Source organism: Heteronotia binoei, chromosome 17 (assembly GCF_032191835.1).
Source record: "Heteronotia binoei isolate CCM8104 ecotype False Entrance Well chromosome 17, APGP_CSIRO_Hbin_v1, whole genome shotgun sequence".
Classification (NCBI taxonomy): Eukaryota; Metazoa; Chordata; class Lepidosauria; order Squamata; family Gekkonidae; genus Heteronotia; species Heteronotia binoei.
This window is the reverse complement of record NC_083239.1, coordinates 32,394,067-32,421,292: the sequence shown is the minus strand read 5'-3', so window position 1 is coordinate 32,421,292 and position 27,226 is coordinate 32,394,067. Positions and strand designations below refer to the sequence as shown.

Here is a 27,226-nt window from a genome sequence, read left to right as displayed (position 1 = left end):
GTTCCCCAAGCCAGACTTTCAGCTGCAGAAACTGAGGAAGAGGGAATTTGGGCATGTGGACTATGTTATATTATAGTGCTACTGAGAAACACTGCACCTGCCAGAATGTCCCTTTTCTGTTCAGTCCATAAGGAATTCCTTTTTCTCTTGCTTCTGGGCTGGAGACAAAAACTTGCTCTTAAGGTAGCATGAAAGGGTGGAACTCAATGTTATAAGGATGACAAGGTGCCACTGAAAAAGAGGTGTGTAAGCATGCATTAGCAGACCCTCTTTTCAGTGGTACCCTGTCCTGCTAATAACGTGTAGCTCCACACTGTTTGGCCCTGACCTAAACTGGCCCAGGCTAACCCAATTTTGAGATTATGAAAGTTACACAAGGTCAGCCCTTTGGAGGGAAAACCACGAAGGAGGTCCAGGGGTGCTATGCAGAGGCAGGCAATGGCAAACTACCTCTGTAGAGCTCTTGCCTTGAAAATCCTATGGGGCTGCCAAAAATTGGCTGCAAGTTGGTGACACTTTCCACCCCCCAAGCATTCATTTGGTGGATAATGGGCCCCAGAGAGAAATGGTCAAACTCCAGCTCTAATCTCAGCCTGGAAATTGCCTTGAATCTGCTTGTGCCAATCCTACCATCCTTTTGAGTGTGTCATTCTGAATGCCCCCTCCCCTCCCCCAATCTGCCAAGTTGGTAAGTTCTTGCTCTTTTACTGTTTCAAATTGACAGGTCTTCCTTGTGCTCAAAACAGTCACTACGAGCTCTGTGCCAGAGGATGTCCCCAGACATGTGGAAACTTCTACGTCTCAGCCCTTTGTCTAGTGAAGTGCCAGGAAGGCTGTGTGTGTGATGAAAACTTTGTGCTGAGTGGTGACCGGTGTGTCCCCATATCGCAGTGCGGCTGCCGCCATGGAGGCCATTACTACTTGGCAGGAGAGACTTTCTACCCAACATGCCAGGAACGTTGTGTGTGCCGAACTGGTGGGACGGTGCAATGTCAAGCCTTCTCCTGTGGACCTTATGAGGAATGCAGGTTGTCAGATGGCATCCGGAAGTGCCACCCTATTGGCAGTGCCACCTGCTCCGCTTCTGGTGACCCCCACTATGTCTCCTTCGATGGATTCCGTTTCGATTTCCAGGGCACCTGCACGTATACCCTTGTGAGGGCCACCAAAGTCAGTTCCACACTAATACCCTTTACTATAAATGTGGAGAACATCGCCTGGGGGAACGGGAGGGTTTCGGTGACCAAAATGGTCTCTGTTGAAGTCTATAACATCACACTCACATTACTTCAGAACAAGAAAGGACAAGTGCAGGTGAGTCTGTGCCACGAATTGTCAGCCCTTTCACCATCCCTTCATTCATAAAGTCATTGCCTTGGGTTGTACATTCCTCCGGCTCTGCAATTCGTAATGGAATAGTAATGCTTCTCTACTATCTCACAGGAAGTCTCTAGTAAAACTTTGCACGAGTGCCCAGTCATTCAGATACCCAGTTTACAGGTGTCTTCCCATTGTTTTTGAGGAAAATGGATCTTATGAACTAGGCCTCTATGCCACTGGGGGTTACACAAAGAGTCAGCTGGAAGGTAGTAGACAATGGTAGAGTAGATGGGCTTGCTTCACCCTTCCAGTATCCTGTTACAGAAGAAGACTAGTAAATCAAAGTGTGTCAAAAGGCCAATTTCCCTCTTGAGTTTTCAGTGAACATATATATATCTGAGGGTTGCCACACCACTGGTGGAGGTGGGGATCCTCAGCTGCCAAGCTAGAGTTTTCAGGTCCCTTTGGCAGGAGATGGGGGTGCACTTACTGGGAGCAGATAGGAACAAGTGATGTAGATATGTCAGGGATGTTGGGGGATGACACTCTGGTTTTGGGGCAAAACTATGGTGGAATTGGCTTCTGTCATAGAGTTTTTGCCCCAAAACCACAACATTGCCCCCAATGTGCCTACATCACTTCTGGGTCACATAGGCACATTGCTGAATTGCCAGGTAATCCTCTCTTTTTGGGGGTGGGGGGTGGGAATTCCCCCTGCCAGCCAGCTGGGCAGTGGTGGAGAGATGGGGCCTGACAGCAGCTGACCTCTCACCCCCACTAGGGCGTCTGGCATCCCTATATGAGGCCCTGCCTTCCAGCTGCCAATCAGCTGGCCAGTGGGGGAGGGACTTAACAGGAGAAAGAGGAAGTCTCAGGCCATGTTACTGATGCCACACAGGAAGTAACATCATCACACCAGTTATGTCCAGACACAGTTCTGGTATTTGGGCAAAAACTTTGTTAGAAGCCATTTGTCACAGAGTTTTTGCCCAAATACCTGAGCATTGCAACGATATCACAGGGTGATGATGTCACTTCCTGTGTGATGCTGGCAACATGGCCTGGACCTTTCTCTTTCTCCTGGTAAGTCCCACCCCCATTCTCCACCAGTTGCCAGGAGGGACCTGGCAACCCTATTATATATAATATATACGGGGGGCACTTCATCCTGGAACAAAAGTCTAGAAGAAACAGCATCAATATTGGAAGTGTTGGAGCCCAGACTATTCCCCCCCCCCTTAGGTTCAGTATGAACTGATAATTCTGGAACTAAACAAATATTTTTATCCTATAGAATTATCAGTGAATTATCAAATACTTTTATCCTGTAGAATTATTAGCAGATTTTTATTAGATACATTCTGGTAATACTGGGGTGAATCCCATCCCTATGCTACTGTTCCACTGAGCAAAGTCTGAAGCCTTATACTGACCTAAGGAGATTCCCTCTCACTTAATTTGGTATCTGATGAAAGAAGATTGGATTCTCAAAAGCTTATCCCACAAATTTTGTTGGTTTCTAAGGTGCTACTCAGGGTTTTCTTTGTAGCAGGAACTCCTTTGAATATTAGGTCACACCACGGCTTTTTTGGTAGAAAAAGCCCAGCAGGAACTCATTTGCATATTAGGCACCCCCCTCTGACATCACCATTGTTTCAAATGACTTTGATTTTGTAGGAAAAGCCCAGGAGGAACTCAGCTGCATATTAGACCACACCCCCTGATGTCACCATTGTTTCACAAAGAGCCTTTTTGTTTTTAAAAAAGCCCAGCAGGAACTCATTTGCATATTAGGCCACACACCCTGAAGCCAAGCCAGCCAGAACTGAGTTCCTGTGCATTCCTGCTAAAAAAAAAACCCTGAGTCACACATCCCTGATGTAGCCAATCCACCAAGAACTTACAGGGCTCTTAGTACAGGCTCTACTGTAAGCTCCAGGAGGACTGGCTACATCAGGGGTGTGTGGCCTAATATGCAAAGGAGTTCCTGCTACAAAAATAAAAGGCCCTGGTGCTACTGGACTTGAATCTAGCTGTTCTTCCAACTTAAGTGGCTCTTCTGTTGGAGGAAGGATCACTTAAGTTGGAGGAAGACTCTGCAGGCTGAATGATGACTTCTTAGAGAATGGTTGGACCTAACCTATTTCTTCAAAGCCTTTTTTCATGAATCATGAGCATATGCTGTTTCTATACAACATTGAGGTCTAAATATTATTTTTAAGCAAATAACCTAAAACAATCTGTTTGGTTTTCCATGAGGATAAGGGCTTTTATTTTCAGCTTTTATTTTTCCTATTCGCCAGCTGGCAAAGAAAGACGATTGCAGAACTTTGGATTGCATGACACTACATTTCCATTACTCATACGAGGTGTTATTGTTTGGTTCCAAACTAAAGAATGTTTTAACTTCGTAAAAAATGCTAACAATACAGTTGTGCGAGCTAAGTTGTACACGGCACATTTCAATTTAATATATAGATCTGTACAGGGCTTTTTTTTTGAAGCAGGAACTTCTTTGTATATTAGGCCACACCCTCCTGATGTAGCCAATCATCCAAGAGCTTACAGTAGACACTGTAATAAGAGCCCTGTAAGCTCTTGGAGGATTGATTACACAAGGAGGGTGTGGCTTAATATACAAAGGAGTTCCTGCTACAAAGAAGAAGCCATGGATCTGTATATCAAAAAGTTCTATTTTTGCCCAAATGGCTTCAAAATGAATGTTTCTGCTGGAGCAATTGGGTCCATGTTTCTGTTAGAAATCTTCTAATGTTGGGCCAGTATGACTGAAGGAAGTAATAAAATATTGGGTTGGATCCAGCCACTGTTTTCACTCGGTGCCATCTGATTTCACTCCTTACCACAGAGTCCATTCTGCATGGCTTTTACCCATTCAGATCCCATGATACCCTTTCATTTGGTCAAGGAGGAAACCTTCCTCTCTTCTTCATCAATGGGTTGGATCCAACCCCAAACGTAACCCTACTCAACCAAAAAATGACCTTCTTCTTGCAGGTGAATGGTGTGTTCCAGCCTCTTCCAGTGACCCTTTCTGGTGGACAACTCAGAGCCTATCAGCATGGCACTAAAGTTGTGATCCAAACTGACCTTGCTTTCCTCATGAGCTATGACCTGGTTTATGATGTCAGAGTCACAGTTCCTGGGAGTTACCAGGGCCAATTGGGTGGCCTCTGCGGGAACTACAATGGACGTAAAGAGGATGATTTCCTGCTTCCTGATGGCAGGGTGGTCTCTGATGTGGCTGTATTTGGTGCTTCCTGGAAAGTGTCCATCCCTGGGGCAAGTGACTCCTGCTCAGATGGATGCTCTGGAAATAACTGCCCAGTCTGTGAGGAGAGGAAGAAGGATGTTTTCAAACAACGCAATTACTGTGGCCTCCTCATTGCAGTAGATGGTCCCTTCAAAGCTTGTCATGACAAAGTAAACCCTGATGTCTATTTCACTAATTGCATCTATGATCTTTGCCTGGGTAATGGAGATGGCCATATCTTATGCAAGAGTATTGAGAGTTATGTATCTGCTTGCCAAGAAGCTGGGGTCTCTGTTCAGCCCTGGAGGAATCCATCCTTCTGCCGTGAGTATGAATGATTGACCTCTGGAATATATAATTTGATATGTGAAATAGGAGTGTCATTTGATCTAACTCCCTATCACTTCTGGGGATAATTAAAAGAATGGGGTTCTTGCCTATCAAGTCCTAATGGTTTCAGCCCTGAGTACCTTGAAAGAGGTGTTCTCAACCTGGTTGAGCTTGTGGACACTTTTTTGAATTTTGAATATAGGTAGTGGGCACCACAACAAAATGGCTGCCATGTGGGCTGGGTCCAGTCCAAAACATTGGGAGGTTCCAGTAAGTATCCTCTGCTGATAAAGACATCTGTATCCAAATAGGTACTCCCTTTTGATACAACATGATCACTTTTTGGCTCTTCTGAAGCACCTTTGAATTGCAATAAAGCCAGAATTATCTCTTTGCTCTAGGGAAGAAGAAAATAGGCACTAGGAACCACACAGGTGTCATGATGTCCACCACTGCCAACATATTTGAGACCACTGCCCTAGAGAATTCCAATTTGAAAATAAGCCCATATCTTTTGGCCCAAAGAAGAGTTTACCTGAAAATTCTCCCAAAATTCATTTTAGCTCCATCCAATTAGCTCTTAATATTGCTTTATAAAACAACACTCCTAATTGTTATCATAATGTACAGGGAACTAATCTGGAATTTGATGGTGAACTATTAGCCACCTTTACCTTTGCTCACCAAGATCTTAGTTCAGTCCTCTCCCCCTTCCATTTGAAGCAGCACCAGGGGTCTTTTCTTCTAATCCATATGTTTTTTGCATTTAGCTATGAGCTGCCCAGTCAACAGTCACTACAAGATCTGTGCTAACCTCTGTGCCACCACTTGCGCCAAGATCACAGACCCTAGTTCATGTCCAGAAACCTGTGCTGAGGGCTGCCAATGTGACAACGGTTTCTTCTTTGATGGCCTCAATTGTGTTACTGCAGAACATTGTGGATGTTTCAGGAATGGACGCTATTACAGGGTAACTGGTTTTCCAAACATTGTTTTCCCACTCTCTATTTTTGTTGCTGTCACAACTTGTTACATGTCAGATTACATATTTGTTGAACATAGGGTCTGGGGACCAGAATTGGCCCATCTTGGACTCTTATCTGGTCCATGAGCCAGATTGGTCTGTGTTTTCAGGCCATGGGTCTCTGTTCTGTGGAAAACATCTTCTTTTTAATGAGCAAAGGGAGGTGCTGAGAAGGGGTGTGGGTCAGTTGTAAAATATCTCCATTACCTGGCATTATACTTTATGGCATACATGGCCCGGCCTGACAAACTGACGTTTTTGTCAGACCTGTAATATTTTCCAATTTTTCTCTTGGTTCCGTGTTTTTTCTTACCATAGACCACGTAATTGCCTGCCTTGTGCTGCTTCTTGGATGTGTAAGAAAGGAGGTATAGAAATGGTGCAATGGTTGATTCCTGAACTGTTATATGAGGGGCTCCTTTATCCCAGTAAATTTCACGCTTGGTGACCGGCCTCCAAAGGCAGCACTGGCTCCATCGAAAAAAATTCTGCTTGTGGTAATAGGACAATACTGATATGCAGTCTGAAAATGGCTCATGGGTATCTCCTTGAAATGCAATGCCATAAGAATATATGCATGGCTTGTTACACAGTAATAATGAGGAAGGTAGTTTATGTTTTAGATAGGCAGGCAGGCGGGCAGGCAGACAGACAGACATATGTGCTAAAATTAACCAATGTGCCTTACAGACAGATTATGATTTAGAATTACTTCCAATGTTTGTTTTGCTTACATTTGTGAGGAATGAGAACATGCAGAAATACTGGGCGTGTTTCCAGTCCTAACCTACACCTGCCTTCTTGATGTAGTAAAAACCAGCAGTTGCCAGTCGCCATTGTTCTTCTTTCAGCCTAATGAAAAAGTTCTGCTGAATGAGTGCCAGCAAAGCTGTACCTGCCTTCCCGGCAAGGGGGTGATCTGTGAGGCCCACAGCTGCAGCACCGATGAGAAATGTGAGATCCGGGATGGAGTCATGGGTTGCATTAATAAAGGTAAGAAGACGTCCAGTGAAGCGCAGCAGCTACATGAATGCCAGCGGGAGCCCGGTCCAGATGTGCAGAACTGAGTCAGCTGGACATTGCAGAGCTGGAAAAAGTACAAAGGAGGGCAACCAAGATGTTTTGTGGGGGGTGGGGAATGAGGAAAGTCTGGAAAGTCTAGGAATTTTCAGTTTTGAAAAGAGATTATTAAGAGGGGGATGTGATAGAGGTTTATAAAATTGTGCATCACGTGGAGAGAGTTGACAAAGCTACGTTTTTCTCCCTTTCCCCAAATGTTGGAACTTGAGGGCATCCAGTGAAGCTGATGGGCAGTAGGTTCAGGACAGACCAAAGAAAATACTACTTTACATGGAGTGATTAAAATGTGGAATTCGCTGCCAGCGGATATAGTAATGGCCGCAGATATAAACAGGTTTAAAAGGGGATTAGATAGATTCATGGAGGATAAGTCGATCAATGGCTACTAGCGATGGTGACTGAGGGGAACCTCCACATTCAGAGGCGCTCAACCTCTGAATCCTGGAGCCAGGAGACAAAATCAGAGAAAGGACTTGACTTCTATGACCTGTTGTTGGTCACCCAGAGGAGCTGGTTGGCCACTGTGTGAGACAGGATGCTGGACCAGATGGATCGCTGGTCTGATGCAGTAGGGTTTATGTACATACAGGACTACTGTGCATAAACCTAAGCACCATAATTCAGCATGTCAAGTAATTGTTCAGTCTGGACAGGTTCATTTGAAACTCTTTATAGATTTCACTTATTACAAGGCCCTGAATACTTTTCTGCTGACACTCAGATCATTCATGGGTGAATTCAGTATCATTAATTTTACTCAGGGGGGAGGGGAAAGAGACCAATGTCACAGTAATATCTAAGGGTTTTCTGTTTTATTAGGGTTTGTAGAATCTTTCGGGATCAAGTGCCGTGTTCTACTGGAGAAAGTTTTCCTTCCAGACGTTTCGTTCTCAGCTGCGGAGAACATCCTCAGTGGCGTTGCAGCCGGAGCAGGCGCTCAGACCTTCTTGGCTGCTGTGCACAGCAGTCAAGAAGGTCTGAGCGCCTGCTCCGGCTGCAACGCCACTGAGGATGTTCTCCGCAGCTGAGAACGAAACGTCTGGAAGGAAAACTTTCTCCAGTAGAACACGGCACTTGATCCCGAAAGATTCTACAAACCCTAATGATGTTACCAGCCGTGAAAACCTGAAATCTTTGGTTTTCTGTTTTATTACACATGGAGAGTGTGTAACAAAATATCTTAAAGGTCCTCTATTTCTCAGAAAATCAAAAGCAGCTAAAAAAAAGAAGACATATTTGACAAAATCAGTTAAATAAGACAAAAAATACCTAAAGAGTATATTTAGGGATCAATCCTAAGCCTAATACTCAGAATCCTGCTCAGGTCTGTTCAATTGTGTCTATAGGACAGTGTTCTTAGGATATTATCAATTCTTTAGCAAGTAATTTCCTAAAGAAGCCTATTGGCCAACACCAACCACATGATTGTTGATCTGATCCAAAATCGAGGGGTCCCAGTTCCTATGAGACTTCCCTGGAACTACCAGTTCCCAATCGAATACAGCTGCCTGGATGGTGACCGACGCCAGGCAAATAATGCTCACCCCATATTGATGCAATAGTACAGTGACTCCATCTGCACAGAAATATTATGGTCCTGCTATTGTAGCTCTCAGATTCTGTGTGTTGCAGACTCTTCCTTTGGCTAGTAAGTCCACCAATATGCAATGAAATCCATCCATCCATCCATCCATCCATCCATCCATCCATTCATTCATTCATTCATTCATAACATTTCTATTACATCTTTCCACCCAATTTAGGGTCTGCAAGGTGGCAAGCATAAAGCATTTCAAACATTAAAGTCTTCCAAACATTAAGAAGTGCTTAAAATACAAATATAATAATATTTACAACAGTTAAATAAAACACATAAATACATGGGAAGGAAGGCTGATGAGATTTAGTGAGAAAATACCAAATGGAAAACAGGTTTTCACGTATGGGCAGAAGACAATGATAGAGGGAGACAGATGAATCTTCTTAGGGAAGGAACTCCAGAGTTTCTCTGCTACAACCAAGAAGGCCCTGGAGACCGAGTTTGGTGCAGTGGTTAAGAGCAGTGGACTCTAATCTGGACAACCAGGTTTGATTCCCCACTCTTCCACATGCAGCTGCTGGTTGACCATGAGCAAATCACAGATCTCGAAAGAGCTCTCTCAGCCCCACCTACCTCTCAGGGTGTCTGTTGTGGGGAGAGGAAATTGTAAGCCGCTCTGGGACTCCGAGTGAAGGGTGGGGTATAAATCCAGTCTCCTCCTCTTCTTCTTCTAGATTTAAATGGCAACTGAAGCAAGGCCTCTAGGATGACCAGAGTAGTCAGGTCCACTAAGCAGTCAGATCCGCATCCATATTCACCCTCTATGGAATCAGCCGCTCACTCAGGTTTCCCCTTTCATTTCAGATCCTTGTAAGGCCTTAAAATGTCGACCCAAGGAAACATGCAAAGTGGAGAATGGCCAAGCCACGTGCGTCCCTGACTTCACAGCAAGTTGCTGGGGCTGGGGAGACCCTCACTACCACACCTTTGATGGGCTGGCCTTTGACTTTCAGGGCACCTGCACTTATACCATTGCCAAGTACTGTGGAAATGACTCTACCCTGGTACCCTTCTCCATAGATGAAAAGAATGACAACAGGGGAAACCAGGCAGTGTCCTATGTGCGACTGGTCAACATCTATATCTACGGCTACAAGATCTCCATCTACAAGCAGGAGACTGGGAGAGTCCGGGTAGGCTGGATAGCCAAAAGTAGGGGGATACGAGCCCTGCTAAATGTAGGATTGGATCCAGACTATATTTTTCAGTGGCAGAATGAAACTTTATTTTCTCCCACCTCCCACAGATCTCCATGAAATGCTGCTCCAGGGGATGGGAGACTCTAAAGAATAATATGAGGGAGGTCTGTTGACTCAGTAGAAATTGCCAATTTAGTCTGGATGCAACCTATAATGTTCATTTGTGATTCCCAGCTACTCTGAGATTGCAACATTAGGCTAACACGTAGGATATTAAATTGCACAGTAGTTATTATTTTGATCTTTGTACTCTCTCCAGTGGGAACCTGGAATTATTTACACTACAGCATCATTCTCTCCCTTTTATTTTATCCCCACAACAACCTCCTTGTAAATTAGATTAGGCTGAAAGTGAGTGATAGGCTCAAAGTCATCCAGTGAGCTTCCACCACAGAGCGAGGATTTGAACTTGGGTCCACCAGATCTTAGCCTGACACTCTATCCCTCACACCATGCTGGTACTATGTCAGGGCTTACTGAAGTTTACATAGGGTTGCCAGGTCTGTGTTTTGAAAATACCTGGAGACTTTGGGGGTGGATCCAGAAAAGGTGGGATTTGGGGAAGGAAAGAGCCTCAGCATGGTACAATGCCGTACGGTCCACCCTTCCAAGCAGCTATTTTCTCCAGGGGAGCTGATCTCCGCCAGCTGGAGATCAGCTGTAAAAGTGGGAGATCTCCATTCCCTACCTGGAGGCTGGCAACCCTTTACATATGAGCTTGAAGACTGACCAGAATTAGCATTCAGCAGCTCTTGTTTACATGCAAGGGTGGAATCTGGAAATTTTAGCCCTTTACTCACAGATCACTCAGATTTAACTCCACATCTGAATGTCTGCAAATTCCCCACCTGGACATAAACAAGAAATGATGACTCAGGATCCCCGCTAAATCACATCAATAAGTTTGGCTCCAATAGTCATCTGGGAGTAAGAGACGAGCTATAACTCTCCCAGGCAAGAATGTGTGCGAAGATAACGGTGATTCAGTGCAAAAAGCGATAATAATAAACAACCCCGGTGACCAAATATGAAGACAGCCCAGGACAAAAGCTTCATAGCAAATCCAGCTTATTAAATTCGAAATAAAAAAAAACCACCACTCAAGCACTAGATTGGCAAGTTTTCCCTGAATCATTTTACATACTGAACAGCTAATTCTTTCCACTTTGAGAACAATATATCCTTTATTCCCCCCCTCCAAAGGCAATTTTCAAACATTGGCCTGCTTCAGAATTAAATATTCTACTCCACCCTTAGGGACAATTTGCAGATGAGTAGCCATTCAGTCTCTCATAGTTAAGTAGACAAGAAGTCCCACGGCACTAATTTATTCCAGCATGTAGTTTCCTAAGAGCCTCCTTCATCAGATGCAGGAAGCAGACTCTTTAAAGATTCATTTCTTTCCTATCCGTTATTTATTTCGTACCTTTTTACTTTGCCCTACCTCCAAGGTAGATTCTCCCTCTTGCTCCATTTTAGCCAACCAACAATCCCGTGAAGTGGGTTAGGTTGATGGAGGGAGAAAGAAAGAAAATAACTGATCCAGGTTCACACAGTGCGTTTCATGGCAAAGTGAGGAATCCAACACTAACCACCACACAACACTGCTGTAGTGTTCCAGAACACTCGAATATAGCCCCCTAAGGAATATCAACAAATTCTCTACCTACATATAAACAAGAACAACTGAGGGATTATATTATGAAGGTTCACATGCAGGATCTGAGCCTTTTCCAGGAGTTTATTTGGATCAGGCATGCAGCAGAAAAATCACTGTGAATCCTAAAATTCTATTTAAATTGGAGGAATTCTTTACAAGTTTCTCTCCAGGGAATGATCATTCTTTTGGAGGAGGATACTAAAGATCTTTAACAAGCCAGGACCCTCGTCCAACTCTAATTGCTATGATTCCCTGCTATTTAAAGCAAAACTGTAAAATCAACAAGGATGTAGAATAAAATTCACATCCTCACTGCAGCCACTGGACAGTACTAATTGCTTGCTGCATTTTAATTAATTAATTTATTTATTTATTAGGGAAGAGCATGCCCTAAGGTTACTTATAATTGTATTGATGCCACTTTGGTTTTTGTTAGCTGCCTTGAGCATGATCCTGGAAAGGCAAGGTACAAATTCAAGAAATATATTCATTAACATTAGTCAGAATAGAGTTAATATAAAAGTCTGAGGGGCTCAGCGGTAGAGCACCTCCTTTGCACCCAGAAAGTCACAGGTTCAAGTCTCAACTTCTTCAGCCAAAGGGATTAGGCAGCAGGTAATGTAAAAGACCTCTGTCTGAAATCCTGGGGAGCCTCTGCCGGTCAGAGTAGACAATACAGACCATTATAGAACAATGCGGTTGGATCCAACCAGGTCTTCCTGCTGGTGAAAAAGCTGGATTCCCCTTTGATCATCATAAAAAGTATGTTAGGGATGAATGGAGAGTGGTGGTTGTCCAGAAGAGATGAGATGAGTGAGCTTAAGCAAAAACACTGGCTGGATCTAACCCATCTATCCCATGGTATGACCACAGCTTCACATTTGTTCATAGGCAAATGTTAAGTCTCAGCCCTGGAAAATATGAACAGCTAATAAACACCGCCTCTGAGATAGAATTGCCCACTATGGCTTGGGAAATCCTTGGAGATTTCTGAGTGGTGCTTAGGGAAGGTGAAACTTGGGGAGGGGAGGAAGCTCAACAAGGGTGAATTGACAGAGTCCACTCTTTGAATTTGCCATTTTCTCCAGGGAAACTGATCTCTTAACTCTGGAGATCAGGGCTTTTTTGATAGAAAAACCCCAGCAGGAACTCATTTGCATATTAGGCCACACCCCCTGATATCATCATTGTTTTGCACAGGGCTTTCTTGCAGGAAAAGCCTAGCAAAACTGATTTGCCTATTAGGCCACACCCCTGACACCAAGCCAGCTGGAACTGCATTCCTGTGTGTTCCTGCTCAAAAAAAGCCCTGCTGGAGATCAATTGTAATCCCAGAACTCAAGACCACAGCTGTAGGCTGCCAACCCTACCCCGAATAGTGGCCAAATACGTGACCCCATTCACAGCCAGTCCCTACACAGAGCAGATCTAGTCTAGAGTTTGAACTTTCACAAATCTGATGCCACTATTGGGTCGCTTGTTTCCATTTCTCAAAAACCAGGCTTTGGGTACTATGCAGACTTCTAAAGAACATAAAACTTAAAAAAAACAAGGAAAAGGGTTTTTTAAATTCTTATTTTCCCCATTCTTTCTCTAGTTGAATGATGAAATTACCAGCCTGCCAGTGACTCTTGAAAACGGCATGATCAGGATTTATTCGACCGGCCTCAAAGCTGTCTTGCAAACCGATTTCGGCCTCCAAGTGACCTATGATTGGAACTGGCATCTAATCCTCATTATCCCCAGCAGCTATTATGGCTCCATGTGTGGGCTGTGTGGAAACTTCAATCAAAATCCAGCTGATGACATGACCTATCTCAATGGCACCACAGCCTCCTCCATCGTAAGCTGGGCGAGCAGCTGGAAAGTCCGTGACAGGGATCCCTTCTGCTGGGATTTCTGCCGAGGGAATTGCCCAACATGTGATGATAGCAAGAGACAGCTGTATGGAGGTCAACGGTTCTGTGGGGTAATCAGCCAAACCACTGGAGGACCCTTTAGAGACTGTCACACCAGAGTGAACCCAGATGACTTCTTTGATAGTTGCATTTATGATGTGTGCCTAAATGGGGGAGCCCAAAACATCCTCTGCCAGGCACTGGAAGCCTATGCTACTACCTGTAGGAAGGCAAACGCTACTGTGTATGACTGGAGGACACCTTCTGGATGTGGTAAGACTTCTTGATGGCTCCTGGGTTTTGGCCACTGTGTGACACAGAGTGTTGGACTGGGCCACTGGCTTGATCCAACATGGTTTCTCTTATGGTCTTATGTTCTTCCCCAAACACACAATGTATCACCCTTGGTGATATAATTACAACTGGACTTGCAAGGCTACAGCTGCTGGTGGTTGTCCATCTCAGTGACACAGCAGTGATCCATAAATACATACAGTATAATTTTCTATGAAAAAAGGATGCATGTGACCCTCAGCACCAGTAAATATACCAGTAGGCAGAGCAGAACTTCAGGACAGGCAGTGCAACGTACCCCAAGTGCCCATATCTTTATGGATTTCCTAAGAATTATCACTCCACAAACTTATTCTTTGGAAAGATCTTGAGAACATAGGGGTTGCTCGGTAGGGTACAGAGATCTCCCAGACTTACAACTGATGTCCAGACTACAGAGATTTGTTTTCCTGGAGAAAATGGCTGCTGTGGAGGGTAGAGTCCTTGGTACTGTACTCTGCTGAGGTCCTTCCTCTCCTTAAACTCCACCCTCCACAGGTTCTGCTTCCAAAGTTCCAGAAATTTCCAAACCCAGACCCAACTCCCTCCATGCTGTTTTCCTGATCTGCAGTGGTCCTGTCTGGCCCATTGGTGAAATCCATGTGTGCATTTGCAAGTCTTCCCAGTGGCCCAAATAGTGCCCCCCCCCAACCCTTATGGATCATGAAAATGTTGTGGGGGGAATAAGGTTGCCAGCTCTGTGTTGGGGAATTCCTGAATATTTTGGGGGTGGAGCCTGAGAAGGGTAGGGTTTAGGGAGAGGAGGGGATGCCATAGACTCCACCTTCCAAAACTGCCATTTTCTTGAGGTGAGCTAATATCTATCACCTGGAGATTAGTTATAATAGTGAGAGATCTCCAGCTACAACCCGGAAGCTGGCAACCCAGGTGGGGAGACTGAAGCCCATTCTCCATGCATGCTGTAGTGGCAATCCAAACTGGACAGCATGTGTGGGGAATTGAGAAGAAGTCACAATGACAGTACACAGTACACAGTACACAGGCTTAGGGATGCCGAGTCCCTCTGCCGCTCTGGTGAGGGACTCTTTTCTCATGCATGTTTTGTGTGCTGGCACAATGATGTCACCTGGAAGTGATGTCATTGTTCCAGGCACGTCGTGCCATGGACACTCTAGGATTTGTGGTGAAACCGTCTATGGTGACATAAAGGGGAGGGACGGTGGCTCAGTGGTAGAGCATCTGCTTGGGAAGCAGAAGGTCCCAGGTTCAATCCCTGGCATCTCCAAAAAAGGGTCCAGGCAAAGAGGTGTGAAAAACCTCAGCTTGAGACCCTGGAGAGCCGCTGCCAGTCTGAGAAGACAATACTGACTTTGATGGACTGAGGGTCTGATTCAGTATAAGGCAGCTTCATATATGTTCATATGTTCATATATGTAAAGTTGTACTGTGAATCCTAGAGCATCCCCAGAGTGACACCCTAGGATTTGCAGTAAAAACTCTATAGTGCCAAGTGACCTATGACTGGAATTCTAGAATTCATGGTACCATAGAGTTTTACCATGAATCCTAAAGCATCTGCTGCACAACATGCCTGGTGTGATGATGCCACTTCCAGGTGACGTCCTCACATGGGGCACGTTGTGCAGTGAAGGGGTTGTTTGGGTGCATGGACCCCACCTTGTAGCCTGCTCTGTGCTGCTGGATTGGGCCCCCCCAAACTAGGAAATTCCCTGCCCCCCGGCAGAAGCTTGGTAGCCTTATGCAGGCTAGAGCCCTGAACTCAACCAGTAATGTCTGAATCAGCCAGCTTGGCCTTTTATATAAAGAATAAGCAATAAGCTTTACCAAGCAGTAGTTTTGGCCCATTTCTTCAATGGCTGACTTCTGTTCCTCTTCTTTCCTTGCCCTTTTCCAGCCTTGCCCTGCCTGGAAAACAGCCACTACGAAGCCTGTGGAAATGCCTGTCCAGCCAGCTGTTCGGACCGCACTGCCCCCTCCTCCTGCAAACAGCCATGCTTAGAGACCTGCCAGTGCGACGATGGCTTTGTTCTCAGTGTTGACAAGTGTGTACCCATTGGGAGCTGTGGCTGTACATACAATGGATACTACTACAAGCCCGGGGAGGAATTCTGGGCTGATGAGAACTGCGGCTCTCGCTGCAGGTGTGATCCCAGCCTGGGCATTGCAGTGTGCAGTCCGGCTGCTTGCAAAGCCAACGAAAGGTGCACCGTGGTCAACGGGGTCCGGGGCTGTAATCCCATCAGCTTTGCTACCTGTACGGCATCCGGAGACCCTCACTATACCACTTTTGATGGAAAGAGATATGATTTCATGGGCACCTGCATTTACCAGCTGGTTGGACTGTGCTCCAGTGACCCGACCCTCACACCTTTCAACATCACTGTGCAGAACAACAACCGAGGCAACACAAAAGTGTCATACACCAAAGTGGTGACATTGGAGGTCTACGATATAACCATTGTGCTGAGCCAGGAGTATCCACGTCGAATCCAGGTATTGACAGTCAAAATTGCTAGATGAAGGCCTTATTTTGGGCAGGAGTTCAAAGGAGTGGAGTTCCGGAACCTCTAAATTTTATTGTGCTGTTTCTTTCTAACCCCCCCCCCAAAAAAAAAAATTGCTTCTGGGCTCCATTGTTTAATCCCCTGTGAGAATTTTGCTGAACTCCAAAATTGGACAAACTTTCTAATATTTTTCCCTCACAAAAAATGGGAAAATAATTAAAACATATCAAGCGGACAGATGGAATCAATCATGCCACTGTGGCCACATAGGAGAAAGTAGTTTAAAATGTATGCTGGGAGTAAAGTTCTATTATGACAATTATAATTCAAAAAGCGTTTGAAGGTAGATGGTGAGCTGATATAATTTAGTGTACCTTCCAGTGATGTCAGGCGTGTGGCATATGCAAATGAGTTGTGCAAATGAGTTGGGCTAATGAGCTCTGGCCCCTCTTTTTCTACCAAATGACCCCTGCATACATGTATTTGTGTGTTGAGGAGGGAGGGATTCCTTGTGGCATTAAAAGCTCTTTGAGTCTAGTTACAGCTACTGAGACACCCACAGTTAGCACCGTTAAAACCCGACATATAGCAAGCTGCTGAGAAGAGTATTGGTGGAGTGCTTTCCGGAACATATTTTGCAGGAGCTTCTGTTAAACTTCCATGGAGTAATTGACGCAAGTATAATTTGTCAATACTCATTTAAATTCTTCCAGAAACTTGGCAGCAATACGGTAATGTAATGAGCTGTGGCAGTAAATCTGTCAGGCTGCCTTAACTTTACTTGTTAGGTCTATTCACATTCCGAATGTGAGCGAGACAAGCCAGCTATATTGCCATGCCATGACTGGACGGTCAATAAAATATCTGTATTTTATGGTCAGGCAAGTGTTAGCCTCATTAGGCATCCTGGCAAAAAGTCAGCAACTAGACTCCACTGTGAAGTAACAGAGGGTCAAAGCCTTTCTGTCCGTTCTTCTTGGCCCCTGGGGTTTTGAAAGAAACCCACCATCTTCCCAAGTCACCATTCAGCATCACTGCTCCTTCCCCTCACTGATTGAAATATGGGGTGGGGGGTGGGGTGGATTTCTGGGTGAAGAGCATTTCTCCACACTGGGGGTTTCCCAGCATTTGATCTTAATTGAGGTCATCCCAATTTCTTAAAACTTAATGGATTTGCCCATGAATTCACTTTGCTCCACTAATGCAAACCCATGAAGCACCTCTAGTACTTCAAGCGGCAGACCTAAGCAGTACAATAAACAAAGCAATAAAAATAACCATGTTGGAATGCCAAATAATTAGAATGCCAATTAAAGAAGAGATTTAGTGGATCAGACCTGTGGTCCATCGAGTCTGGCATCCTGCTTCATACACCTGGTTACCTGAGAGGACCAATAAACAGGCCATAGAGGCCAAGGCCTTTCCCTGGTGTTCCTTCCCAACACTGGTATTCAGAAACTTACTATGAATATGGATGATCCCTTTAGACCAGTGGTCCCCAATCTTTTTGGCACCAGGGACCAGCCCCAGGGCCAGCCACCTCGGCCCCAGGGCCAGCCACCTCAGCCCCAGGGCCAGCAGGGTGGGGGCACCAAATTCAGCCTCCCCTCCTGCCCCCCCACGACGCCTCCTCCTCCCTCCATTTTCACAATTTTAAGGCTCAAGAAGGGGCGGTGAAGCGCCTCCTGGGCTCTTTAAAGGCCGACCTCCTCCCCCCACACACACACCAGGAAGGAAGTGGGGAGGAGGCAAGGGCAGCGCCACATTTTCAGCGGGTCGCTCACTGCTGCCGCTGCGGTTTCCCACCCCCGATCAGCTGATTGTGGGGGGGAGGGGGTTGGCCTTTAAAGTGTCCCTTTAAAGAGCGTCACTGCCCCTTCCCAGGCCTTAAAGTTGTGAAAACAGAGGAGGGAGGAGGCGCTGTGGTTAGGTGGGCGGCAAGGTTAACAGGCTGTGGTTGCTAACAGGCCACAGACCGGTCCACAGACTGGGAGTTGGGAGCCCCTGCTTTAGACATCCTGGATAGTAGCCATTGATGGACCTCTCCTCCATGAACCATCTCCACATATATTTCCTAAATCACACATTTTACATGGGCATCTTTACATGGGCACTAGCTCCAAATTGAGGACTGGGTCAAGTTCAAGGTTCTGGTGTTGATCTTTAAAGCCCTTAACAGTCAGGGACTAGCATACTTTCAGGATCACCTTTCCTGGTACATCCCCCATAGAGCATTACTCTTAAGCGATCAAAATCTGCTGGTGGTGCTTGGCCCAAAGAGTGTCCAACTGTCCCCGGCCAGAGCCTTTCTGGCCCTGGATCTGACCTGGTGAAACGCTCTTCCAGGAGAGATCAGGGCCCTGCAGGATTTGGTACAATTCCGCAGCGCCTGCAAAACAAAGTTGTTCCGCTGGGCCTATGCTTGAGGGCAGGGCTTTTTTTGTAGCAGGAACTCATTTGCATATTAGGCCACATACCCCTGATGTAGCCAATCTTCCAAGAGCTTACAGGGCTCTTTTTTCAGGGCCTACTGTAAGCTCTTGGCGGAATGGCTATATGAGGGGTGTGTTACCTAATATACAAAGGAGTTCCTGCTACAAAAAAAGAGCTCTGGTTGAGGGCAGTACTGGAAATCTATCCAATAGGCTACAACAAGTTTTGGCCTCTCCTTCCTTCCCTTCTCCCCCTGCTCTCCCCCCACCCCGCTTCTTCCTTCTTCAGACATTTGATATTGCCACTCTGTATGTTTTATGCCATCTTAAATTATATACTAACTGTTTTACTGATTTTGTTATTTATTAACTTGTATTTTAGAAGGTTTTATTGTGCAGTTATAAATTGTTGGCACCTGCTCTTAGCCTGTTTCAGGGAAACTGGGTTATAAAGAAAATATGATAAATAAATAAATCTGGAAGGGGCTATGGCTCAGTGGTAGAGCATCTCCTTTGCATGCAGAAGGTCCCAGGTTCAATCCCTGGCATCTCTGGTTCAAAGGATCAGGCAACAGGTGATGTAAAAGACTTTCACCTCAGACCCAGGAGAACCCCTGCCAGTCTGAATAGACCAGGATTGGCCAAACTGTGGCTCAGCAGCCACATGTGGCTCTTTCACACAAAGTGTGTGGCTCTTAAAGCCCTCACCACCCCGTTAGTCAGCTTGGAGAAGGCATTTGTCTCTTTAAATCACTTCTCCGAGCCAAGCTAGCACTTGCTTTCTTTTCACATCTCCATCTCTCCATCTATTTGTCTTCCTTCCTTCCTTCCTTCCTTCCTTCCTTCCTTCCTTCCTTCCTTCCTTCCTTCCTTCCTTCCTTCCTTCCTTCCTTCCTTCCTTCCTTCTTTCCTTCCTTGCAGCTCTCAACTATCTGATGTTTATTCTATGTGGCTCTTACATTAAACAAGTTTGGCCACCCTTGGAGTAGACCATACTGACTTTTATGGACCTATGATCCAATTCAATATAAGGTGGCACATTCAATTCTCAGTCTCACTGTTGGAACATTTCAGCACAATTTAAAGGTTTATACACAACAGAAAAGTACCAGAGGTATATGAGGATAAGTGTTGATGGTTCCTGTTGCATCTCATTCCAGGTCAATGGAGTCTTTGTGAACCTGCCTTTCTACGTGGAAGACAAGATAAAGGCTTACATCAGTGGGGCTCAGGGCTTCATCAAGACCAATTTTGACCTGACGGTCATCTTTGACTGGAACAGCTACACCAAGGTCATCATCCCCAGCACCTATGCCAATGCCAGCTGTGGCCTCTGTGGCAACAACAACCTGAATCCCAACGATGACTTGACCATGAAGAATGGGGGCCAAGCAACCAGCGTTTCCCAGTTTGCAGAAAGCTGGAAAGTGGCTGAAGTCCCCGGTTGCTCAGGGGGATGCACCAGGAGTGATTGCCCGGCATGCGAGGAGGCACAGAAACAGACTTATAAGGGTGACCGCTACTGTGGGATCCTCATCAAAAATGATGGGCCATTCAGGCAATGCCATGGAACCATAGATCCAATGCCTCACTTTAACGATTGTGTGTTTGACACCTGCCAGTACCATGGCCAACATGACACTCTATGCAATGCCATCAGTACCTATGTGGCAGCCTGCCAGGCCATGGGCATCCAGATTGACCCATGGAGATCAGACTCCTTCTGCCGTAAGTATTCTCTCTTGAAGCCACCCTTCCTCTGTTCTGTAGGGAAACTGCCAAGGGAGTGTATATAACACACTGATAGCCAGTTTGGTGTAGTGGTTAAGTGTGTGGACTCTTATCTGGGAGAAACAGGTTTGATTCTCCACTCCTCCACTTGCAGCTGCTGGAATGGCCTTGGGTCAGCCATAGCTGTCACAGAGCTGCCCTTGAAAGGGCAGCTTCTGGGAGAGCCCCACCTACCTCACAGGATGTCTGTTGTGGGGGAGGAAGGTAAAGGAGATTGTGAGCTACTCTGAGATTCAGAGTGAAGGGTGAGGTATTTCTTCTTCTATGAGTGCTTTATTTAAAAGAAATGCCCTTCAGGACAGGATAGAGACAGTGTTCTAACTGGCTATATTAGAATGGACAGAGGTGCACATGGCTGCAAGACAAGAAAAGAGAGAGAAGATGTGAGATGGAAGGAAGATTCTCTGAGTAGCAATCTACATATCAAAGGGACAGGAGGATCAGAGCAGTAGAAAGGAAAGGATACACAGGTCCTAACCAATCTTTCACTGTAGCTCTCTATAGTCACTCTCTGAAGTCTGAGCCTAAGAAATAGTGTAGAGGCACTTCAAACACAAATTATATAGAAAACGGACAACCTATGTTGCTTTTGGCAATCACCTCTGCCTATTCTATGGATCAAGAAGGAACAATAGCAGCATAATGTGTCCAGATTCTCTGGGGGTCAGGCATGCACTGGTTCCTTATAGCAGGGGTGGCCTTTGGTAGCTCTCCAGATGTTTTTTGCCTACAACTCCCATCAGCCCCAGCCATTGGACATGCTGACTGGGGCTGATGGGAGTTGTAGGCAAAAAACATCTGGAGAGCTACCGTTGACCACCCCTGCCTTATAGGACTGACTTCCAATTCACTGTGTAGATGAAACCAGAGATTTCCCCCTTGGGCCTTGCAACATCATGAGCTATGCATTTATCAGGTTCTGCAGTACAAACCATGTTGTTGAGACTGAAATACTAAACAAACAAATGAATACGTTAGACAAAGAGGTTATCATAGTACATGTTGAATGGAAATAGTAGAAGTCACTCCATAATTAGTTTCAGCAGCAATCTACTGCAGATCTAAATCCAGTTTCAATACCCGATGAGCCACCTCTCCAAAATAATGTCTAGATAGGGGTCCCCAAATTTTTGGAGCCTGTGGGCATTGTTGGGATTCTCTCACAGCACAGTGGGTGCAGCCACAAAATGACTGCCCCAAAATGGCTGCTGCAGGAGGTGGAGCCAGCCACAAAATGGCTGCTGCAGCTTACCTTCAGTCACAAAGTAAAGATCCTTGCACAGTAGTGGCAGCTGAAGCCAAAGCAATGTTTTTGAACAGTCATTCTAATCTCCAATGGCCAATCGGGAGTCTTGCCGGGCAAAAGCTCCACTTGGCCTTGCCCACTTTCCAAAAACACATGGCGGGCATCAGGAAAGGTGTTGGCAAGTGCCAGGGTTCGGACAGTCACCATACTGAGGACCCTGGACTAGATCACCTTGAAAATGATTGTGGTTTGCCCTCTCTCTCCCAGGTCCCAGATGCTCACGTGACTCTCATTACGAACTCTGTGGAAATGGCTGCCCTGCTACCTGCCTTGGTCTTTCGGCTCCAGAGGGCTGTGAAGCATCTTGCAAAGAAGGATGCTATTGCGATGCCGGGTTTGTGCTGAGTGCAGACCAATGTGTTCCTATTGGGAACTGTGGCTGTGTGCACCAAGGCAAATACTACAAGAAGGAAGAGGAGTTCTACCCCACCGCCTCCTGTGAGGTGCAATGCCGCTGTACGAGCAATGGAGTTGTCGAATGCCGAAACGTCTCCTGTGGGGCCCACGAAACATGTAGGGTGGAGAATGGCATCCAAGGCTGTCATCCCGTGGGTTGTGGCCAATGCAGTTTGACTGGAGGCTCTCACTACTTGACTTTTGACGCGCGAGCCTATGACTACCAAGGTGCTTGTGCCTACACTTTAGCTGAATTCCGCATAAAGGATTCTCAGCTGGCTAACTTCTCCGTCTCGGTGGAAAACGAACGTTCTGATGATGGACGTATCTCCTTGACGAAGATGGTTGTGGTGTCGTTTCACGGGTACACTGTTGTACTTGAGAGGGGGGGAAAGTGGCAAGCCAAGGTATGTCCCCTTCTGAGTTTGGACTCTATGACTGTGACTTACACTGTGGTTATGCATGTCGTTACAAGCACTGTACACGCTGTCTGCTCTCGTTCACACAGGTAAATGGAGAGATCTACACCCTACCATTGAGTAAAGACGATGGGAAACTCAAGATCAATCAAGAAGGGAACAACATCGTCGTCCATTCCGACTTCAGCCTCAAAGTCCTTTACGATACCTCCTTTTACGTCTTAATTTCTGTGCCCAGCAACTACCGAGGATATGTGAAAGGCCTGTGTGGCAACTTCAACAGGGACAGGACCGACGACTTCCGTCTGCCCAGTGGAAAAAGCACTCAGAACGTGGAGGAGTTCGGGGCCTCTTGGAAGATCCCTGTTGATGGTGTCGATTGTTCAGACAGCTGTGGCGAGAAATGCCCTGTCTGTGATGCAACCAAGACAGCGCCGTTCCGACCGGAGAATTCCTGTGGAATGATCCAAGCCGCATCAGGCCCCTTCCGAGCGTGTCACTCACTGGTGGCCCCAGATGAATATTTCAACCGGTGTTTGTATGACATGTGTGCAGCCAATGGTTCAGGGCAGACCCTCTGTCAAAGCCTTCAGGCATATGCAGCTGCGTGTCAAACAGCTGGGGCTACACTTGGAGCCTGGAGAACAAACACCTTCTGCCGTAAGTTTCCACCAAAGTCAGTAGTTTCACTTTTTAATCCCGTTTTCCATTCTTGATGCTTTGGTATTTGTGATGCATTGTGAGGAGCGAGTGGTTCAGCTGAGAAGACAGTGGGTAGCAGGGCTTTTTTTCTTGTAGTAGGAGCTCCTTTGCATATTAGGCCACACACCCCTATTGTAGCCAATCCTCCAAGAGCTTACAGGGCTCTTCTTACAGGGCCTACTGTAAGCTCTTGGAGGATTGGCTACATCAGAGGTGTGTGGCCTAATATGCAAATGCGTTCTTGCTACAAAAAAGCCCTGGTAGGTAGAGGCTACCGGTAGACAGTTACAGCCGTTCTCCTGTAATCTTGTCTATCTGTGAACTTTCATGCTTGTGTTCATATGGATTTTTGCATGATATCAGGATCGTTCCTTTCTTTTTAGAATAAAAAAGAAATCTTCAAATGCTCCTAACCAAAGAGATACAGGGACAACTCTATTGTTGGCATCAGATTATGTCTCCAGTATGTAGGACGCACATCTACTGTTTCCTACAATAATTTCTGTCCCTTCTGATCCAAACAGTGCTAAAAATAGAACCATATTTCTTACTGCTCTCTTATCCATCCCTCTTCACTTGCTAACATATTGCTCTTTGGCAGAAAAAATAGTCAAAACTTGCAAACAAAAATGCATTCAGATCACAATGAAATAGGCAAACGGGGAGGGGGGAGATTGATGAGGGAAAAAGGCCCATTTTGATAAAGATTCTTCAATAATTCTAGAGCAGGTTGTCAAACAAGTGGCCCAAGGGTTGAAGCAGCCCCCAGAGGGCTCCTAACAGGCCCATGAGCAACTCACTGTCATAGCTTCCTTCAGGGCTTTTTGTGTGTGTGTGTGTGTAGCAGGAAGTCCTTTGCATATTAGGGGAGTGCTTCACTAACAGAATACCCTGTCCTGGATGGCTCAAGTTAGCCTGGTCTCATCAGATCTCGGAAGTATTTGGCTAGTATTTAGATGAGAAACCTCCAAGGAAGTCCAGAGTCAAGACACAGAGGCTAAGAATGTCAAACCACCTCTGTTGGTCTCTTACCTTGAAAACACTATGGCGTGCCCAAAAGTCAGCTGTGACTTTCCCCCACCACATAAAATTTTGCTGGAACTCCATATTCTCTGAAATGCTGAAGGAATTTTTGCCAGAATTTCAGAAGGCACTCCATCCTTGCCTATTCTGCCAGTTTTCACCATTAGGATTCTCTCTTTCTTTTCAGCTCTCTCCTGCCCACCCAACAGCCACTACGAACTGTGTACCAGGACCTGTGATTTCACCTGTACCAGCTTGTTCACTCCAGTACAGTGTGCAAAGAGATGCTTTGAGGGCTGTCAGTGTGAAAGTGGTTATCTCTTCAGCGGCGATGCATGCGTGGCAATAGAGAACTGTGGCTGTGTGCATGATGGGCGGTACATCAAGGCAAGCATTCTACTCCTGGCTGCATCCCATGGGTTTGCAACACAGGCTACCATCCATAACTAACTGGGATTATTGCAAATTTAAACTTTAGAATTATGTGCGTCTTCAGCAGGCTTCCCTTCTGCAGAATGCCATTCATAAAGCCACTCTCCTTTTTGACGTAGGTGTCTCCTTTTGTAGCAGGAACACCTTTGCATATTAGGCCACACCTCCCTGATGTAGCCAGTCCTCTAAGAGCTTACAGTAGGCCTTGTAAGAAAAGCCCTGGAAGTTCTTAGAGGATTGGCTACATCAGAAGAAGAAGAAGAATTGGTGTGGCCTAATATGCAAAGGAGTTCCTGCTACAAAAAAAGCCCTGGGTGTCTCCTTGTTAAGAGGATGTTCCCTCAAATCATGTTAGGCCTGGGGGTTGAAATGATGACAAAGATCCAGTTCATCTAGCTCCATTTCATGTCTTCATGAAAGCTGAAAAGGGGAGTGAAAAGGTCTGGAAGACTCTGAGGATCAGGCATGGTTCCAGTGACATCTCGGGGAGGACCCTGATGTGAAGGGCCATGCCCAATCCTTCCCAGAACAAACTGGGCTCTTGCTGCCCTCCCATTGAATGGCTGCCCTATAGGGAACACTAACAGTGAGAGCCAATGTGGCAAAGTGGTTAGAGTGTTAAACCAAGATCTGGCAGATCCAGGTTCAAATCCCCACCTTGCCATGGAAACTCTCTGGGTGACCTTGGGCCACTCACATATTCTCAACTCAACCCACCTCACAGGGTTGTGGTGAGGATAAAATGGAGGAGAAGGAAACAATGTATGCTGCTTTGGGTTCCCACTTAGGAGAAAAGGTGGGTTATAATGAATGAAGGAAATAAATGAATAAATAGAGTCCATTCCCCCTCAAAGCTGCTGTTCCTTCCAAGGGAACTGATCTCCGTAACCTGGAAATTCCTCCATAATTCTTAGAAAACTCATGGCCACATACAACTCTGCCACGGATAGGATCCCTGAAAAACCAGCTTTCCACCCATCTAATCTTTTTAAATGTTGTAACATTTAGCCCGATGAAGAGTTCTGATGGAACTCAAATTAGGGATGCCAGACTCCAGGTGTGCGGCCTGGAGACCTCCTGCTGTTGCAACCAATGTTCCCTATAAACTGCAGAGTCTTGTGAGCAAAAATTCTACTTTGTGAGCTACTGGTATTAATGTTGTGAGCTCCTGCATAAATTATATTGTGCTCTGGGGTCAGTTTTCCTGAGCTAAGACAAAAATGTGTGAGCTAGCTCACACTCAGAGGGAACACTGGCTACAACTGATCTCCAGATGACCAAGATCAGTTCACCCAGAGAAAAATACTGCTCTGGAGGCTGGATTCTATGGCATTATACCCTGCTGAGGTCCCTTCCTCCTCAAGCTCTGCTCTCCCCAGGCTCCAGCCCCCCAATTTCTAGTTATTTCCCAACTCAAAACTGGCAACTTTAGCTCAAATGCTTGCACCAAATTTTGCATCACTGTGGTTGGTCCTAAGTAAAGGACTAATTCTGTTTCTTGCCTGAGCCTCTGGTCGATACAGTGTCCAGCATCTCATAACCAATCTAACCTGGTCAGTGATTATTGCTTTTTGTTCTGCTCAGGGCCTTTTTTTGTAGCAGGAACTCCTTTGCATATTTAGCCGCACACCCCTGGTGTAGCCAATCCTCCTGAAGCTTACAGTAGGCCCTGTATGAAGAGCCCTGTAAGCTCTTGGAGGATTGGCTACACCAGGGGTGTGTGGCCTAATATACAAAGGAAGAAGACTGGTTCTGCTATTAGCTATTGCTGGGCATGTGGTCTTCTTAACCTTACCATCAATTAACTGAAATTTGTGGTTTTTAAAATCTCCTCCTCTCTCCCTTTTTTTGCCATAAATCTTACAGGTTGGAGACAGTGTCCTCTTAGATGGCTGCTTGGAGAAATGTACCTGTGGCGCTTCAGGTCATCTGGTTTGTGAGGAAGCAAGCTGTCAATTGGGAGAGATATGCGGCCTCCATAATGGCATACGTGGCTGCATACGGGAGAAAGGCGAGTGCCTCCTCGCCCCTGGCGCTCGGCTGACCACCTTTGACGGCACCGCTGGGGAAATCCTTCATCAGGGGATCTACGAGGTGGCCTCCGTTTGCAACGAGAGCGACCCGTTTTGGTTCAGGGTCCTAGCTGCCGTCCAGGAATGCAGCAGCTGGGATGTGGATGCTGTATCCACCGTCCACATATTCTTCCAAGGGGCTTTCATCACTCTGAAAAAAGACAAAGCGACGTGGGTAAGGGCCAGCGGCATGCAGGACTGGACAGTAGATTTAAATACGATCTCTTTCTAAAAACACCTAGTCAGAATTGAAACATTTCAGCTTTGACCTGGATAGCTCAGGCAAACTTGATCTTGTCTGATCTTGGGAGCTAAGTAGGGCCAACCCTGGCAAGTGCCTGGAGGAGAGATTTCCTTGGAATACAAGGAGTGGGGGGCAGAGGCAGGATGTATCAAGCCTAGAATATCCTCCATGACCCAGTAGGGGTTTCCAGAGGTTGCCATGACTTCTA

The 27,226-nt window shown here is 45.9% G+C and overlaps 1 protein-coding gene across 1 annotated transcript in view; it reads left to right on the top strand.

The window, feature by feature from the left end:
- The window catches only part of LOC132585756 (IgGFc-binding protein-like), a 78,584-nt gene extending 53,864 nt beyond the window's left edge, over positions 1-24,720 (top strand). Inside the window, exons 10-20 of the mRNA XM_060257641.1 lie at positions 725-1,314; positions 4,336-4,915; positions 5,692-5,891; positions 6,797-6,938; positions 9,430-9,758; positions 13,082-13,655; positions 15,592-16,190; positions 19,794-20,361; positions 21,938-22,533; positions 22,635-23,205; positions 24,458-24,720. Coding sequence (XP_060113624.1) covers positions 725-1,314; positions 4,336-4,915; positions 5,692-5,891; positions 6,797-6,938; positions 9,430-9,758; positions 13,082-13,655; positions 15,592-16,190; positions 19,794-20,361; positions 21,938-22,533; positions 22,635-23,205; positions 24,458-24,720 — 5,012 coding nt within the window. The remainder of the gene's footprint in view (positions 1-724; positions 1,315-4,335; positions 4,916-5,691; positions 5,892-6,796; positions 6,939-9,429; positions 9,759-13,081; positions 13,656-15,591; positions 16,191-19,793; positions 20,362-21,937; positions 22,534-22,634; positions 23,206-24,457) is intronic.
- The last annotated feature ends 2,506 nt before the right edge of the window (positions 24,721-27,226 follow it).